We start from the raw sequence: 18,681 nt of genomic DNA on the forward strand, positions 1-18,681 counted from the left end.
CGTTTTCAAAATGTGAACAGCGAGACAGTACCCGTTGGAAACGACAGTTTGTCTAAGTTGTTTCCCTTTATAAAATTTACTTCCTGAATTATCCAACAGATGGCTCTACTCACTTTCTTTTCTTTTTTGTTTATATTTAAATATAAACAATATGAGAGATCACTGTGTGGAACCCGTGAATGCTAAAAATAAACGTCATTTCACTTCACTTTCTCCCGGGAAGCGATGTTTTCATTCCCTGCCGGGAAATTCCATATTTTTTTGAGGCGGTAAGCTGGCAAAATCATGAGGACGTTCTTAGTTCAAATTCCGCCCAAGTCGACTTTGAGAACTGCTGAAGATATATGAAACTACTGAATAGTGAAGGATAAGATGTTTCTCTCATGAGAAACATCATTTGTCACTTTTGCGGTAATTGTTAAGTATAAGGAGTTTTAAAAAGTAGACAAAAATTAAGGGGGAGATAAAAGTGAACAAATGTCTTGCTCGTCTTTATTGAATTACCATCAACACTGCCAACTTCCATTGGGTTTTGTTGAAGCCAAACGTCACATACTTCACAACAGAAATTACACCAATCTAGGACTGTAGTCCGACTGTTTATGAAACGCATGTGTGACCAGCAATAAATGATCAAAACGATATTGTACAGTGAAATATGGCTTCTTTCGAAGAACAAAGAGTTATGAACTGATATCCTCCTTTTACAGACCCACGTTTTCCCATCAATAGTGTCACCACGTGTAGTAAGGACACATGGTGAATTACAATTTTCACAAGTGCACATATTCATTATTAGCTGACGCCGTGCCAATCAGTGAAGAATTTTGTCTTCTGATTCGGTTAATATGAGTGATATTCCAAGATTGATTCACAGTTGAGGACTTCATGTTCAGGAACAATGAATTGCGGTGCCGCTGGTCTTTCACATGCCATTCCAATCAATTCCAAAGTAAAGAATGATGGAACATACTTCGGTGTAAGTAAAGAATGAGAACCTAGTTATCTCCCCCTTAATTTTTATTTACTTTTTTAAAATCATATAATGAACAATTACCGCTAAAATCTGAAAGAACTATATTCTTTTCTTTTCTAGGGACAAGGCCAGAAATTTTTGAGGAGGGGGCCAGTCGATTAGATTCACCCCAGTACATAAGTGATACTTAATTTATCGACCCTGAAAGAATGAAAGCATAGTCGACCTCGGCGGAATTTGAACTCAGAACGTAAAAACAGATGAAATACCGCTAAGCATTTTGCCCAGCGTGCTAACGTTTCGGCCAGCTCGCCGCCTTCTGAAAGAAATATATTGGAGACACTGGCTGGAGCTGTGGCAGTAGTAGAAGGAAATTATTCTGATGTTCAATTAATCATCAGTCCTCTGCCAGATGTTAATTATTTGTCAGATGAAAAGGGTGGAGATGACAATGAAGGTGCCTTATGATGTTTCTGGAACCATTGAAGCTGTGCCAAATGAATCTCATGATGCTGACAACACATTTAATAAGATACAAGGAACCAACTACATTAGGTAGACAGTTAGACATTGCTATCAAGCCAGATAACAGTTGCAATGAAAGATCATAAGAAAAAATACGAGGTTTTGAAATTGAAAACATTACGGAAACTTAAATATTAAGAATTTTGAAAAGAATGAATAAAACGAATTTTTTTGAGGTTTTGTAAAAAAGTATTTAATAAAAGAAAACAATGATGAAATTGAAAAAAATGTCAAAAAATAAATAAATTTTTTTTTTTCATTGAGATTAATGAAAAAAGCGGCATTATGCAATATAACTGCTATTTCTAGCAGTCGGATTATGGCATAGCAAAAAGTTAGTTCAGTCACCAGTCGGTGACGACTCAACGAGTTGTCACACCACAACGAAGTCTGGCTGACCAGCTAGAAACTTGATCAGAGGGAGTAATGAAGCTTATTGTCAGCAACTGTGAGACAACGTCCCACACCCTACAACTCTCACTAGCTCTAATTCTATTCTCTTACAACATCATTCTATCACTATCTATGGATTACTACTAACAATTCGTATATGCCAAACTATGCAAAGAAACACTCTACCACATTTTTCTTTTGCCTGCTCTCGGATGTTATAGTCTGCCCGGCGAGGCAAGGTATTGTGATGTAATGGTAAATAAATACTTTCTTAAAACTTCGTGCATTGTTCATCTTTCGTATCCTGCAACATACTGTTATAACAACTATTCTTAACCGTTACATATATATTGAGAAAAGCATTGTTGCTGTGAGAACGATTATCACCTATGCAAATAATATTTTTCTACATAATTCTATTTGATTTTGTAGTAGTAGTAGTAGTAGTAGTAGTAGTAGTAATGATAGTAATGAAAGGCATATACACAAAGCTAAAATAAAATTTAATTTAATAACCTGACAAATTTATATTTCAACAAAATAACAGAGTTATTTCCCTTGCTTATCGTTTGTGTCTATGTGAACAAAGAAAAAAAATCATTTTAATTCCATAAACCAAACTTTAATGAGTATTTATGCCAAATTTTGGTGAAAATCCGTTCAGCCGCTTTCCAGTAATTTTGCAAAGACGAGCGACTACAATACCCTGCATTTGCTAACGTGTGCAGGGCAATAATTTTGTTTATGTGTGAAGTATGGTGCCTTCAAACAGAAACACTTGGCAGTGTCTTCATGGTTGTCCAAATTATCTTCCTTTACATCAACGTTCTCTTTGTTTTTCGTATCTTATGTGAATGGCTAAAGAAGTACCAGACAATATATAATCAAATGAAAGTCTCCCCAAAGAAGAGCTTCAATATAACTACAGACCAATGATTAAAATGGATAATAGAAAAGAAAGAATCAAAAGAATCTCTAATGTTTTATAAACAAAAGGAAGTTGATCCATGTCTAAAGCACAACACAGACATTTTATTGAGTTTTTATGTGTAAGCTGGTTATCGACAGATAGCCTGAGGGTGTATTGCGACTGATGAATCCAGCCTTGTTCATTCTCAAAACGATTGTATCATTAGCTTTAAGTTGGTATGTAAACGATGATTGCATTATGGTGTATTGTGACATATCTAAAGAACTACAACTTTTCTTCATAAATACATAATCTTCTTCATTATTTTTTTTCTGAAACATCAGGGTTACAACTGCTAGAAGGGTATCTTTGGGAATGAGCAATTGTACTGCATAGCTTATTTCATAAATACCATCTTGTGGCACAAATACGCAGGTTTCATTGACTAACTGAAAGTTGCCTACATTCTGGCTCTCATCTTTCTTCCAATGTAAATAATTTACTCCTTCTGAAAAAGAAAAAGAATGGTATGGTCATGTGGCAAGAATGGATGAGGATAGCTGTGTGATAAAGTACTACACCTTAGCAGTTGAGGGAAGACCTGGGATGAGGTGGTGAAGCACGACCTTCGAACAGTAAGGCCTCACCGAGGCAATGACTAGTGACCAAGACCTTTGGAAATATGCTGTGCATGAAAAGACCTGGCAAACCAAGTGAGACCATAATCTGCGGCCTCTACCAGGGGTGTAGGCAGCCCACTTTTACGTACCTTTCCTTCATTGGACACTAAACTCTGCTTGCGAAGACCTGTTGAGGCATGTGAAATCGAAATCGAAGCAAAGTTTGATGACTGGCACCCGTGCCAACCTTTCCTTCACTGGACTCTAAACTCTGCGTGCGAAGACCTGTTGGGGCAAGAGAAACTGAAATTGTAATTGAACCAAATTCGATGACTGGCACCTGTGCCAGTGGGGCACTAAGAGAACCATCCAAGCGTGATCATTGCCAGAGCAGTTGTCTGGCTTCTGTGCCAGTGGTACATAAATAGCACCATTTGAGTGTGATCATTACCAGCGTCGCCTTACTGGCACATGAAAATACATTTGAGCGAGGTCATTGCCAGTGCCACTGGACTGGCTCCTGTGCAGGTGGCATGTAAAAAACACCATTTTGAGAGCGTGGCCGCTGCCAGTATCGCCTGACTGGCTCTTGTGCCGGTGGCACATAAAAGCACTCGCTACACTCTCAGAGTAGTAGTAGTAGCAGTCCCATATGTCCCTAATTACAATAACAGTTGACCCATGTCTTTCAAAATAATTAACTCATGCTTGTCATAGCACTTAATTACAATGGTAACATACTTCACCTAATTTCCCTCCTGCTAACCCTAACCCTGTCCCTAACCCTAATTTCCCTCCTGCTAATCCTAACCCTAACCCTAATTTCCCTCCTGCTAATCCTAACCCTAACCCTAACAGCACAACTTAACCCAAGTATGAAATAGCAATCACATGTCTATAATGAAAGTATTTTAATTAACACTGTAATAGTAAGAATTAGCTTAAATCTCTAACTTTAAATATCTAAGCAGGTAATTCGAATTACGAGAAAAAGTATGCAATAAAACTGTATAAATTAGCTTACCTAAATCTGTGTAACCACTTGATTTTAGGTGGAAGAAGGCATGGTGGACTGTAAGATACAAAGAAGCAAACCATAAGAAGGGAATGTTTTAATATCAAACAGAAGACTATTCAAAGAAAAGGGTACTTCCTGATGCATTTCATCTATTTAATACTTCAGGTTATCATCTGATAAATGAGTATGCAATATATTAACTGTTTCATGATCATCATTATCATAATGAAAATGACCGAGTGGCTTTGTGGTAAGTAGCTTGCTAACCAACCACATGGTCCCGGGTTCAGTCCCACTGCATGGCACCTTGGGCAAGGTGTATAGCCTCGGGCCAGCCAAAGCCTTGTGAGTGGATTTGGTAGACGGAAACTGAAAGAAGCTCGTCATATATATGTATATATATATATATATGTGTGTGTGTGTGTGTGTATTTGTGTTTGTCCCCCTAGCATTGCTTGACAACTGATGCTGGTGTGTTTATGTCCCCGTAAATTAACAGTTCAGCAAAAGAGACCGATAGAATAAGTACTAGGCTTACAAAGAATAAGTGCCCGGGGTCGATTTGCTCGACTAAAGGCGGTGCTCCAGCATGGCCGCAGTCAAATGACTGAAACAAGTAAAAGAGTACAAGAGAGTACATGCAGAACAATTACCACACGTTAATGAAAGAGGGCTAAGATTATATAAACATCTATATATTATACACATCACATCGGAGTTTCATGAGCTGATAGTACAATTATACAAAACATACAGAGAAGGCTTCATCCTATGAAAGTGTCATCTAAAGCCATGGTCCAGTTAATTATTACTCTTTTTTTACTTTTACTTGTTTCAGTCACTTAACTGCGGCCATGCTGGAGCACCACCTTTAGTCGAGCAAATCGACCCCAGGACTTATTCTTTGGAAGCCTAGTACTTATTCTATCGCTCTCTTTTGCCGAACCGCTAAGTTACAGGGACGTAAACACACCAGCATCGGTTGTCAAGCGATGTTGGGGGGAACAAACATATACACACACACACACACATATATATACATATATATATATATATATATATATATATATATATACAACGGGCTTCTTTCAGTTTCCGTCTACTAAATCCACTCACAAGGCTTTGGTCAGCCTGAGGCTATAGTAGAAGACACTTGCCCAAGGTGCTATGCCGTGGGACTGAACCCAGAACCATGTGGTTGGTAAGCAAGCTACTTACCACACAGCCACTCCTGCGCCTTTTTGTAGACATTTCTTTCATATTTAATGAGGTGGGTAGTTTTACCATTCATTTCTTTAGTATGTCTGTTACATATCAAGGTGAAAGTATTGTTGCCTATTTTAAGTCTGTAGTATATTGAAGACATGTTCAGTGATTTCATTAACATTAAAATGTTCCAGATTCAGAGGATTTTATAGACACACGCAAGGTGAAATGGTGATAATATATATACTTACACTGCAGAGGAGGTGATATCATAGGCAGTGGTGACGTTGGTGCCACAAGCTGTGGAGGAGTTGACATCACAGAAGGCAGTAAATGATAATGCGTCTAAAGTCAAAAGAAAACAAGACGAGAACAGAAAAATGAAGATAAGATGGTGACTGGTGTGCTTTCTATTGCTTTCATTATATTACTGTCCCCTTTAAGGCTTGTCTGTGTTTTGTAAGGATACACAGACCTGATACACTTGTCAGACTTATGAGATATATGTGTATGTGTGTGTGTGTGTGTGTGTGTGTGTTAAGGCTACCGTTGATATCATGTTAAGAAAAATATCTTAATATCTTTATTTTTCAATCAGCATAAACTAGTAATTAGTGACTTTAGGCTCCAGGTCAGAAGGCTGCCAAGAAGTAAACCAATCTGGAAAAGAAGGATTTGGAAGCTTAAGGACACTTCTTATGATCAGAGATTTAGGGACATCCTAATTGTGAAATTCGATAAAAGGGTGGAGGAGCTAAAGACTTGTGGTATAGAGGGCAACTAGGAATTTCTGAGGGACAGCTTGCTGAGTGCCACAGACCAATTCTGTGGCTGGTGCAAAGTCTTATCAAGACCTAGGGTAACATGGTGGTGGAGGATGCAGTAGATGGGGCCATTAGAGCTAAGAAACAGGCCTGGAAGAATGGGGGGTAGCAGGGAACTGTATCAGATTGCCAGAAGGGATGCTAGGAGACGTATATATCTAGACAGGGGAGAAGCAGAAAAGACATGAGATGAAGTGGTGAAGCATGATCTTTGAACTTTGAGCCTCACAGTGGCAATGACTAGTGACCAAGACCTTTGGCAATGTGCTTGAGAAGACCCAACAAGCCAAGTGCACCCATGCTGGTGGCACGTAAAGAACACCTTTCAAGCATTCGGCCTCATGGAGATAAAGTGGTCGAGTTCCTTTTGAGTGTTGCGCCTCATGGAGGCAATGACCAAGACCTTTAGCATTATGTCATGCTTGAGAAGAAGACCCATCAAGCTGAGCAAAATCGCAGTCATGACAGACACCAGTGTCATGCAAATTGGGATCCATGCCAGTGGCATGTAAAACCAACCTGGTGTCATGCAAAGGCATTCATGCCAGTGGCATGTTAAAGCTCCCATTACATTCTCAAAGTGATTGGCGTTAGGAAGGGCATCAGCCAGCCATAGAAAGCCATGCCAAATCATACTGGAATCTGGTGCAACTGTCCAAACCATGCCAGCATGTACAATGGATGTTAAATGATGATGATGACGATGATATACGGAGGTGTGCAGTGCGTGGGAGGACCCGGCAGGGCAGGGCAGGTAGGAGCATGGTCTGTGACCTCTGCCAAAGGTGTGGCCGGCTCACTAATTCATATCTTTGCTTCATTGGACACTGAGGGGCCCTGCTTGAAGGACTTGTTGAGCCAGGTGAATTTGGGATTTGAGGTTTGAGGTCTGAAATCGAAGTCAAACCGAGTCCAACGCCTGGCACCTGTGCCAGCCTCTCCTTCATTGGACACTGAATTCTGCTTGCGAGGACCTTTTATTTTATAATTTTGTTCAGCAAGTTATAATGACCTACACACGTTTCCACTGCATAGACTACTGGCAGTTGCAGATGCAACCTGTCACTGTTATCAGTGCAGCTACATCAGGATGCATCCTTTTGGCCAGTTTCAAAGCAAACTCAATGGAGGTAGTTTTTTGTTAGTTAGTGGGCAAACGTCAGTGATAGGTAGCACCCATAAGTTGGAATTTCTCCATTAAGACGGGGATTTTTCTGATTTTTTTTTTACACGGGTACTCTTAGAAATGTTTTTAGCAGAACACACACAAAAAAAAATTCTGAAAAAAAAGGTTTCGTTTTGTACCCTCGCTTACACCCCCACCCCCCGGACCGATTTTGGTCGATTTTGTGGGCACTATGCACTTAAAAAAATCTTTCCATTAAAAAAAGAAAAAAAATTTCGACCCCCATATTTATGAATTTCTTTCTTAACGTGACACATGGCATTTAAAAAAAACAAAACATTTTTCCATTACTCAGTTAAATACGTTTAAGGGGAAAATAACAAAGAAACAAGGAAGGTATCAGATGGTCGTGTGATGTGTAAAAAACGATAGCTAAATTGCCCTTAACATTCACAATAGTAAGAGCATATTCAACACCGTATTTATGATAATTTGTTTCTCACACCATGAAACATGCAATCTCTTTTTAAACCTGTTTCTGTTACTCAAACGAAAAATAAATGAATCTAAAAACTATTTTTTCAAACTTTTTCCATTACGCTCAACCAAAAAAGATAAACTATGAATGTCTGTCTCTCACTAAAAAGATATTTCCCATCGTTTCCAAGGGCATTGTGAAAGAAAATCTGTTTTTATCCAGCGAAAACAGAGAAATTTCCAACTTACGTGTGCTACCTATTGCTGACGGCCACCACTTAGTGTTCGGGGAGGGGCAGATGTGTAGAAACTGAAACTTTATCCATTTGCAGTTGATTTTTAATTCATACCGATCGCAGTCTATTTAGGTCAAGGTTAAAATCAGTGTTTTGGCATGGTCCTTTCTTTATTTTAGTGGTTGGGTTTGCTGTAGTTTTGATTTCGAGTCTAGTTCCTATAGTGAAGAGTTCTTAATTGTTTATATATTCATTTTTATGGTTGTATTGCTGATGTATACGTTGGATATGGTACATGTTAGTTTGTTAAGGAGAACTATTAATTTTTTTAATTTCAGGGTATGTTTTTCTAACCGTCATATCACACTCAACTGTGGGTGGGGCATCGGCTCTCGAGAACCATCTTAATACTTTCCCAATACTGTTCAAGTCTTCTATTTACTAATGTGTTTGTTGAAGTAAATATCAGGTATATGCACAGGTTACATCTATTTCCACCTTCCCCCTCTCTCTCTCTTTACACACACACAGGTGGTTATGTGGTAAGAAATTTACTTAACTACATGGTTCTCAGTCCAGTCCCACAGCATAGCACCTTCGTCAAGTGTCTTCTACTATAGCCTTGGGCTGACTGAGGTCTTGCGAATGGATTTGGGAAATGGAAAATGAAAGAAGCCCGTTGTGTGTGTGTGTGTGTGTGTACAAGTGTATTAGTTTGACGCTCAGTGAAAGGAGAAAGTTTAACTCTTCGAGCATAGCTCTTCGCCAGAAAGGAGAAGGGGAAAAGTCCAAATAAGGTGAAAAAGAAGAAATCGCCAACGGCATGCGTGTAATTACATTGATTTGTGTGCGTGTGTGTGTAGGCCTAGTGGTTAGGGTGTTGTACTCACAATCGCGAGATCGTGGTTTCAATTCCTAGACTGGGTGGTGTTCTTGAGCAAAGCACTTCATCTCACGTTGCTCTGCGATCACTTCAACACCTGACACAGTGCACAAGTTCAGTCAATGTCGATTTGATGGAGTGAGTGCGCAGTATGAACATTTGATCACTATAAACAAATCATTTGAGCAGGTAGTTTGATACTAGGCTTTAAAACAAATAAGTTCTGGGGTCAATTTATTCGATTAAAAACCCTTCAAAACTGTGCTTCAGCATGGCCACAGTCAAATGACTGAAACAAGTAAATATATATATATATATAATCAATAATTATAACGATTTGGAGTATGGAGACAGTTGCATTTGCAACCAGGCATAATTTTCTGTGGAGTTCAAGTTCATTCCACCAGATGCCCTCTTCGCTTCGAGACATGTTTTCTCTTAATTGTTTAACTTTTTATGACCTATAGAAAAAAGGATGGCAGTAGTACGAGACGAAAATGTAATGTTGGGGGTGATGTTGCGAGTCGGGGACGGACGGATGGGAGGTGAACTTTAAAAAAATGACATTAAAAAATCTATTTCTCTCGTTTAGGAAAAAAACCTACCCTATTGTTCTGAAATATGTAATACAAAAGAAAAAAATTCTGGCCAAACAGAAAATTCCAAGTTATTCAAACCCCAGCTGAAAGTAAATAAAGCTGAGAGTTTTACCTGACTTAGGATAATAGCAGTCACCACACCCGCTAAAAGAAATATCTGAAAACAAAACGTTCCATATTTATAATATTTCGAGTCAAGAAACATCTGAGTTCTAGATTTTTCTTTCTGGGTTGACGGTTCATTTAATAATGAATTCACTATAATTTCATTTCCCTCGGTTGATGGTTGCATTGTTCTGTATGGGATATCTTGCTGGGCTGGTACTTGATTTGTTCTATTGGGTATTCTCGTCACCATCTTCCTGGTTTGCTCTGTTTGCGGGATAAATCAATATTTTATCTTCGTTTTCCTGGGTTGATGTTTGAATTGATCTGGCGTTATCTTACCAGGTTGATAGTTGCCTTGTTCTATTCCGCCGACGGCCTTATTGAAGAAAACTGCTCTTTTTATTAAGATTACCTTGTCGGTTTGGCGAATGAGAATTTTCTTTCTTAAAGTTATTCACACTTTGAGTAGTTCCTTCCGTAACCCTCTCTCTGAATTTATCTCTTGAGTTAGGTTTTCCCGCGCAAAGAAATAAAACAACGTTAGCTGCAATTACAGGTGTGACTAAATTTGTTACGTCACATTCCAGAACTTCTCTCTAAACACATACAATAAACTTTCTCGTAACCTACTTCACTCACACTCTCGCTTTTTCTGCCAATATCTCCCTCTCTTGTCTTTCTCTTTTTCTCTCTCTCCCTTTCTCTATGTTCCTCTCTATCTCTTCCTCCACTCAATTTTTTTCAATCCTTTCACTAATTTTTGTTGCATTCGGCTGTCTATTTCAAAATATAGTTTACGTACCAAGGAAGTACACAGGTGTAAATGTTTTGGCCAGCATATTTATATTTATTTCTTTATTGCCCACAGGAGGCTAAACATAGAGGGTACAAACAAGGACAGACAAAGAGATTAAGTCGATTACATCGACCCCAGTGTGTAACTGGTACTTCATTTATCGACCTCCGAAAGGATGAAAGGCAAAGTCGACCTCGGCGGAATTTGAACTCAGAACGTAGCGGCAGACGAAATACCGCTAAGCATTTCGCCCGGCGTGCTGACGACACTGCCAGCTCGCTGCTTTATTTATATTTAGGGGATCGTTGTTCTAAAAGTTAGTTGGTTTCTACTTAAAAACTTTAATCTTTGTGTTTAAGGTCAAATTTGGTGGCTACTTTCTATAGATATTTCTTCCATTCAGTTTCAAGCGTGTGTGTTGTACAATACAGGTATCTATGGCTTTGATTGACTAAAATTACCTAAAATTTGCAAACTTGTAAAAGCTATCAGCACTTTATTTCTTGATTTATGAAGAAAATTTATTTTATATCAATAAATACCATACAAAACTACACCAAGACACCAAATATGAAAACAACTAGAAAAAAAAAATTGAAGAAATTGAAAAGTGGCAGCCAAATAAAAGATCTGCCCTTCATTTGGTTTTTGCAACTGCATTAAGAATTGACAGAAATTATTTTACATCTATTTACATAAATAGTTTCATTTATGCAATGCTGGTTGTTTGCAATTCCATTATGCTTGTAGCTATTGATTATGTAAAATGTTAGAGAAGGAAAGCTAATTGTTCCTGGCAATAAATACATCATACCAAAATTTTTCATGGACCCTTAAAATACTACTATAGGTCCCCAATTTAGTATTTTGTTAGTGTGGTCCCACAAATATTTTATAAGGGCACCCAGAGGTCATATGGTTGAGAACCACAGACATAGGTGAAGAGACGAGGTCGTAAAAGAGGGTGAATGATGTCTCTTCATATCAATACTCTGTAGATTGTAGTGCCACGAAATTATAGCCGCCATTGAGGAAGTACTATCTGCACATGCGCAACGGACTTGCCTTTCCGGAAGCTCCTTGAGTGCGCACGAGTAGTAAAACTAGTACTTAAAGAGTTTGTTTCACTTTGTAAGCTCAGTTGAGCGAGAGACCTTTGACGTGACAACACCTTGCTCCTCATTGAAGCACTCTTCACCACAATGCTATCGATGTGATAGCTATTTGCTCCTCTGGCATGTATCAAGGAAGCTCTTAATCTTCCAGTACCGATTACAAATCAATCAGCGGCTGCTAAGTTGAGTGACACAGGGTTTATAAAACCAAGCATCATCAAAAATAAAACTTATTTTTATCATGTTGTTAAATTGTTCTACTGTTTCTTCATATATAATTATGTTGAAAGGTGATAGAGAGAGACTAATGTCTCTATTACAACTATCAACCATTTACAAGATCAATATTGAAGGATCGCCCCTGAATCAGTAAAGAAACTAAATATGCAGGCATGTATCGAATTTCCACAGTTCGACTTACAACTGGCAATAGCACACACTACTTCCACCAAAAACTGCAGCTGACCACGACTCACCTCATTGAACAACCACAATCACATTGTTTTAAGTCTAAAACCCAAAATGCTGTACTCAAAAGCTATATAATAGTGACTATCAACGGGGAGCATGGGATCTAGTTTTCTTCTTTTTTTTTTTAGTGGGACATGGACTTTATGGAAATAATTTTTTCACAGTAAACATACTACACTTGTACTCAGCCAAGTCAAACCAATCCCTCCAGCCAAGCATACTGTGTGAAGATTGTTTGCCAGTATAACACTGTTCTAAAAATAAAGTCTTTTGTCAACCACCGATGGGGGTATACATTTCTCTGGAAAGTTAGGGTTAGGGTCCTGGAGCCGAATTGGTTGGGAGACACTGCTCTACTAGCAGCCACTATGGAAGCCTGCGAGAGACAAAAATTTGATAGCCACCCAAACTTTTGTCTCTCATCCTGAACTTTAGAACTTGCATTTTTCTAAAAATCCACATGGAATCTCCATCATATATATACTTATAGTCTCTCAAGAACTCTTTCTTAGCATGCACTCTTTTCCAGGGATATCACAACTATATGGACTTTCTCTTATGTGAATACATATGAGTTTAGTAAAGTCATTAATTTGAGAGAATGAGTTACCACAGATATCACAGTAATATGGCTTCTCTGTATGAATGCATTTAGATTTAGTTAAATAAGTATTTTCAGAACAATATTTACTATAGTGATATGGCTAATCACCTGTATGAGTACGTTTGTGGTTAGTTAAGTGACCAAACTCAGAGAATGATTTACCACAGATGTCACAGTGATATGGTTTTTCACCTGTATGGATACGTTTGCGTTTGGTTAAGTCATGTCTACCAGGGAATGACTTATCATAGTGATAAGGATTCTCACCTGTATGAATGTATTTGTGAGTAGTCAGGTGACTATTTCTAGAGAATGATTTACCACAGGTATCACAATATGATATGGTTTCTCTCCTGTATGATTACGTTCATGTCTAGAGAATGATTCACCAGATATCACAGTGATATGGTTTCTCTCCAGTATGAATACCTATGTGTATGGCTAAGTTGCGAGTACCAGTGAATGATTTACCACACATACGACAATAAGTATCCTCTCCTGTATGGATATACTTGTGTGTAGTTAAATCACTAGTTCTAGAAAATGATTTACCACAGATATTACAGTGATAGGGTTTTTCTCCAGTATGAGTACGTTTGTGTCTGGTTAAGTCACGTGGACCAGGGAATGATTTACCAGATATTACAGTGATAAGGATTCTCACCTGTATGAATGTATTTGTGAGTATTCAGGTGACTATTTCTAGAGAATGATTTACCACAGGTATCACAGTGATATGGTTTTTCTCCTGTATGAATGTGTTTATGTCTAGTGCGACCATCATTTTTAGAGGATGATTTACAACAGATATCACACTGATACCGTTTTACCCCTGTATGAATGCGTTTGTGAGTACGTAAAGCAGTTATGCAAGAGAATGATTTGTTCCAGACATCACAATGATATGGTTTTTCTCATGTGTGAATAGTTAAACTAAACCTTTTAGAGAATGATTTCCCACAAATATCACAAGATACGACAGTCATATATGGCTTCTCTCCTGTATGAATATGTTTATGATTAATGAGGCTAGTGTTGCCATCCGGTTTCACCAGTCCTCAGTCAAATCGTCCAACCCATGCTAGCATGAAAAGTGGACATTAAACGATGATGATGATGATGAGACCATCATTTCTAGTGAATGATTTACCACAGATATCGGTCTGGTTACGGAGAAGAAGCAGCGAGCAAATTTCATATCTGTGCATTTTCTGGCTTTCGTTCAAACCGTGTGGTACCCATTTGTCAAGCTGTTTTGATTTTCCGATTGCATACAAATGGTTGCAGGCAGTTTTCTGGTTAACTAGCAATTCTTTAGCCAGTTCTTGAGTGGTTTTTACATGAATCTTTCCCTTTAATTGACTGTCGTAGATGTGCGTCCACTACACTCATGATCTTCAAGGCTTGAAAATATTGCTTAATTCTGAACTTGAGCTGATATATAGCAATGCATATACAGAAATTAGGAGCACAGTAGTGGCATATGGAAATTAAATTCAAAACAGATTATGTACACAAAATAAGCGTGAAGTACTGTATAAATGGTAAAGATCCCCTTCGGTCATGGATGACCACAGGATCACACCTAGGAAGTTCCCCTCCGAAAAACAAGTCCAGCCAAGGTCATGTATGGAAGACCAGTAGTCACCCATGCATACCATCCTCCCCTCTCAACGCCATGGATGTTATCCAAGGAAAAGGCAAAGGGTAATACAGCTTGGCACCAGTTACATTGCAATCATTTCTACAGCCAAATGAACAGGATCCATTGGCACCGTAGCAGACAAGGTAACCTCAGTAATCTTGGTGCCAAGTACTCTGTGAAAAGTGATTGGCCATCGAATACAACATAACAGAGACAGGACTCTTTAGCTGTATTGAAGACAGGACAATCTGTCTACTGCTTGTGCCATCACAAAATACACTCAATACATTTTGTAAAGCATTTGGTATTAGAGAGGAGGATCAATGCCAAGAATTTTTGCCATGAAATAATAAATAAAATTCTAATAGCTTTCAAAATTTGCAAATTTCAGGTAATTTTAGCCAATTGAATATCACAGACGCATTGGTGCCTGTTTCTATAGTAACAAGTAAAGCTTAAACCACATCATGTGTATTTAACTTTTATCTTTTACTTGCTTCTATTATTAGACTTCAGCCATGCAGGGGCAGCATCATGAGGAAATTTTAGTCCAATGTATCAACCCCAGTGGTTTTTTTCTTAAGCATATTAGGAATCCACTATAGCGGTCTTTCCTCTTATTAATCGTAATATAATTTTTAAATCTTGTAATGGGAGAAATCGATTTGTAAACAATGTCGGAGTCAGCAGTTGTGCCGATAAAAGTTGGTTGTAAGATGGGAAAGATGAACAATGCATGAAGTTTTCAGGAAATATTTATTTACCGTTACGTTACAATACCTTGCCTCAACGGGCAGGTTATGATAGATTCAAAAGCATGCGAAGTAACGTTTGTGTCCTCTTCATTGTTTAGTAGTAATTACAGAGAGAGAGATAGAATGATGTCGTAAAAGAACATGTGTGCATGCGAATGCGAAAAGTTAAACCAATCTTTTGCGAGAATGATTTACCACAGATATCACACTGATATGGTTTTTCACCTGTATGAATATACTTGTGCGTAGTTAAGTTACCTCTGAGAGAATGATTTATCACAGATATCACAGTGATATGGTTTTTCTCCTGTATGAGTACGTTTATGATTAGTGAGACCCTCATTTCTAGAGAATGATTTACCACAGATATGTCATAAGGATTCTCACCTGTATGAATATATTTGTGTGTAGTCAACTTGCTAGTATAGAACGATTTACCACAGATACGACAGTCATATGGCTTCTCTCCTGTATGAATACATTTACGATTAATGAGACCATCATTTCCAGGGAATGATTTACCACAGATATCACTTCTCTCCTGTATGAATACCTATGTGAACAATTAAGTTACTCCTTTGGGAGAATGATTTACCATAGATATCACACTATAGCTTCTCTCCTGTATGAATAGGTTTGTGTTTAACGAGACCATCATTTCTAGAGAATGATTTACCACAGATATCACAGTGATATGGTTTTTCTCCTGTATGAATACGTCTGTGCTTAGTCAAGGAACCAGATTCAGAGAATGATTTACCACAGATATCACACTGATATGGTTTTTCTCCTGTATGAATACGGATGTGTCTGGTTAAGTCATCAGTAGCTTTGAATGATTTACCACAGGTATCACAAGAACAGGGCCACTCACCTGTATGAATATATTTGTGTTTAGTCAAGCCATTACTTCTAGAGAATGATTCACCACAGATATCACACTTATATGGTTTTTCTCCTGTATGAATACGTTTGTGTCTGGTTAAGACACCGGTAGCTTTGAATGATTTACCACAGATATCACAAGTATGGGGCCTCTCACCTGTATGAATATATTTGTGTCTAGTCAAGTCATTACTTCTAGAGAATGATTTACCACAGATATCACAAGAAAAGGGCCTCTCTCCTGTATGACTACGTATATGGATGCTTAAGCTTTCATTATAAGAGAATGATTTACCACAGACGTCACAATGATATGGTTTCTGTTGCATATGAACATACTTGTGTGAAGTTAATCTATTTAATTGACTGAATGACTTACCACAGACGTCACAAGAATAGGGCTTCCCACCTGTATGAACATATTTGTGTGCAGTCAACACACTACTTGTGGAGAATGATTTACCACAGATATTACAAGGATAGGGCTTCTCTCCTGTATGACTACGTACGTGGACAATTAAGTGCGAAGTAATAGGGAATGATTTACCACAGATGTCACACTGATATGGTTTCTCTTTCGTATGAATGTATTTGTGTGAAGCTAAGTTACTTGATCGAATGAATGATTTACCACAGATATCACAATGATGTGTCATTTCCCCTGTATGAATGCGTTTGTGAATACGTAAAGAAGCTAAGCGAGGGAATGATTTACTACAGACATCACAACGATATGGTTTTTCTCCTGTGTGCACGCGTATGTGAAAAGTTAAATCACTCTTGTGAATGAATGATTTACCACAGATATCACAATGCATCATTTCTCCTGTATGAATGAGTTTGTGAGCACGTAAAGAAGCTACGTGAGAAAATGATTTACTACAGACATCACATTGATGTGGTTTTTCTCCTGTGTGAATGCGTATGTGAACAGTTAAACCACTCTTTTGTGAGAATGATTTACCACAGATATCACAATGATGTGTCTTTTCTCCTGTATGAATGCGTTTGTGAGTACGTAAATGAGTTAAACGAGTGAATGATTTACTACAGACATCACAATGATGTGGTTTTTCTCCTGTGTGAGTGCGTATGTGACCAGTTAGATGATGCTTCAGAGAAAATGATCTACCACAGATATCGCAGCGGTAAGGTTTTGCTTCTGTATGAACACGTTTGTGAGAATATAATTCAATTCTTTGAGAGAATGATTTACCACAGATATCACAATGATATGGCTCCTTGTCCATATGAATGCGTCTATGTTTAGCTAAGCAATTCTTTCTAGAGAATGATTTACCACAAACATCACAGGGATATGGTTTCTCACCTCTATTAATACATTTGTGTTTAATGAGCCTACTTTCCAGAGAAAATGATTTTTGACAAATACCACAATGGTATGGGGATTTTTCAGTCTCTTTTTCCATTTCTTCAACAAAATAATAAATCAATCCTTTAAGTCTGTAACATTATCCATTGTTTCAATAGTTTTCTCCTCTCAGAACAATGTGTTTATTTTCCTTTTTCACTTTTTATCATTCATTTCTCCGTAATGTTTTACAGCTATTTTCACATCAACTCTGATTGTTGTCAATATCTGAAGATGCCACAAATATATTTGAAACTTCATCCAAATTTAATTGTCAGAGTGCAAGTTTGTCTTGTACATATTGCAGACTATACAGTAGAGAAATGCTGCCGATAATCTCAATTCAGAAGAAATATTTCATTGTAGTTTACCATAGAATTATATATTTGTTCCATGTAAGCTTTTTCTTTAGTCTTTAAAAGAAAATAAATGTTGATGATGGATTTGATGTAAGCAATTTTTTATGTCAGTCGTCCGATATTCTGAAACAATAGAGAAACACCAGTATAAGATATTCTAATAGCAGAGATACAATATACAGATATAGAGGATATTTTAATAGCAGAGATACAATAGTAGAAGTGTTACTTCATTTCTATAAAGATAAATTGTGGAAGTTAACATTCACCTCAACAACCGAACTTTACTTTTCAATTTGTTTTTAAAATTGCATCACACAACTTAAGGCATAATTATTGCTGCTTCTTTAAAACAAATTTTATTCAACAAAAGCAATAACAACATTTAACAAAAACATCTTTAAATGATGGTTTGACTGTCTGCCAAGCAAATGGGAAGCAGTAATTGAAGTAGATGGTGAATATGCTCCAGAATAATCATTTAACAAATAGCCTTTAGTGTGACGGAGGGAAAAGACAACAGAACAAGAAGCAAAAGGGAGAAAGGAATACAGCGACCTTACCTTGTCGACCGTGACAGGATAAGCGATCGCTTCATATGAAAACACAATCAGCCAAATTAAAACCGGGACCTCTACGCTCGCCGTCCCTGCTCGAACTGCCACGCATGCGCCTGTGGCTCTTCAGCCGGGTCCTGCTGTCTTCACTTCCGTTTGCTTCACCTTCAATCCTCCTCCACATAGCTCATCACAGCCCATAACACCACAAACACAACACA

At 37.9% G+C, this 18,681-nt stretch overlaps 2 protein-coding genes and 1 long non-coding RNA gene across 3 annotated transcripts; 1 reads left to right on the forward strand and 2 right to left on the reverse strand.

The window, feature by feature from the left end:
• The first annotated feature begins 6 nt into the window (after positions 1 to 6).
• LOC149130757 (uncharacterized) lies at positions 7 to 2,072 on the forward strand. The gene is made up of 2 exons (XR_016238790.1): positions 7 to 979; positions 1,097 to 2,072. It is a non-coding gene; the product is annotated as an uncharacterized LOC149130757 (long non-coding RNA).
• Positions 1,668 to 10,590, reverse strand: LOC106878338 (uncharacterized). The gene is made up of 4 exons (XM_014927533.3): positions 9,906 to 10,590; positions 5,900 to 5,993; positions 4,449 to 4,496; positions 1,668 to 3,312 (listed from the first exon to the last, which is right to left on the reverse strand). Exons 1-4 carry the CDS (start codon positions 10,149 to 10,151, stop codon positions 2,927 to 2,929), a joined length of 774 nt encoding a protein of 257 aa, XP_014783019.2. The 5' UTR covers positions 10,152 to 10,590; the 3' UTR covers positions 1,668 to 2,926.
• Positions 10,591 to 15,274: 4,684 nt separating this feature from the next.
• LOC106878326 (uncharacterized) lies at positions 15,275 to 18,563 on the reverse strand. The gene is made up of 2 exons (XM_052977510.2): positions 18,467 to 18,563; positions 15,275 to 18,026 (listed from the first exon to the last, which is right to left on the reverse strand). Exon 2 carries the CDS (start codon positions 17,600 to 17,602, stop codon positions 15,896 to 15,898), a length of 1,707 nt encoding a protein of 568 aa, XP_052833470.2. The 5' UTR covers positions 17,603 to 18,026; positions 18,467 to 18,563; the 3' UTR covers positions 15,275 to 15,895.
• Positions 18,564 to 18,681: the final 118 nt, after the last annotated feature.

This window comes from Octopus bimaculoides, chromosome 28 (assembly GCF_046866305.1).
Source record: "Octopus bimaculoides isolate indiv1 chromosome 28, ASM4686630v1, whole genome shotgun sequence".
NCBI lineage: Eukaryota > Metazoa > Mollusca > Cephalopoda > Octopoda > Octopodidae > Octopus > Octopus bimaculoides.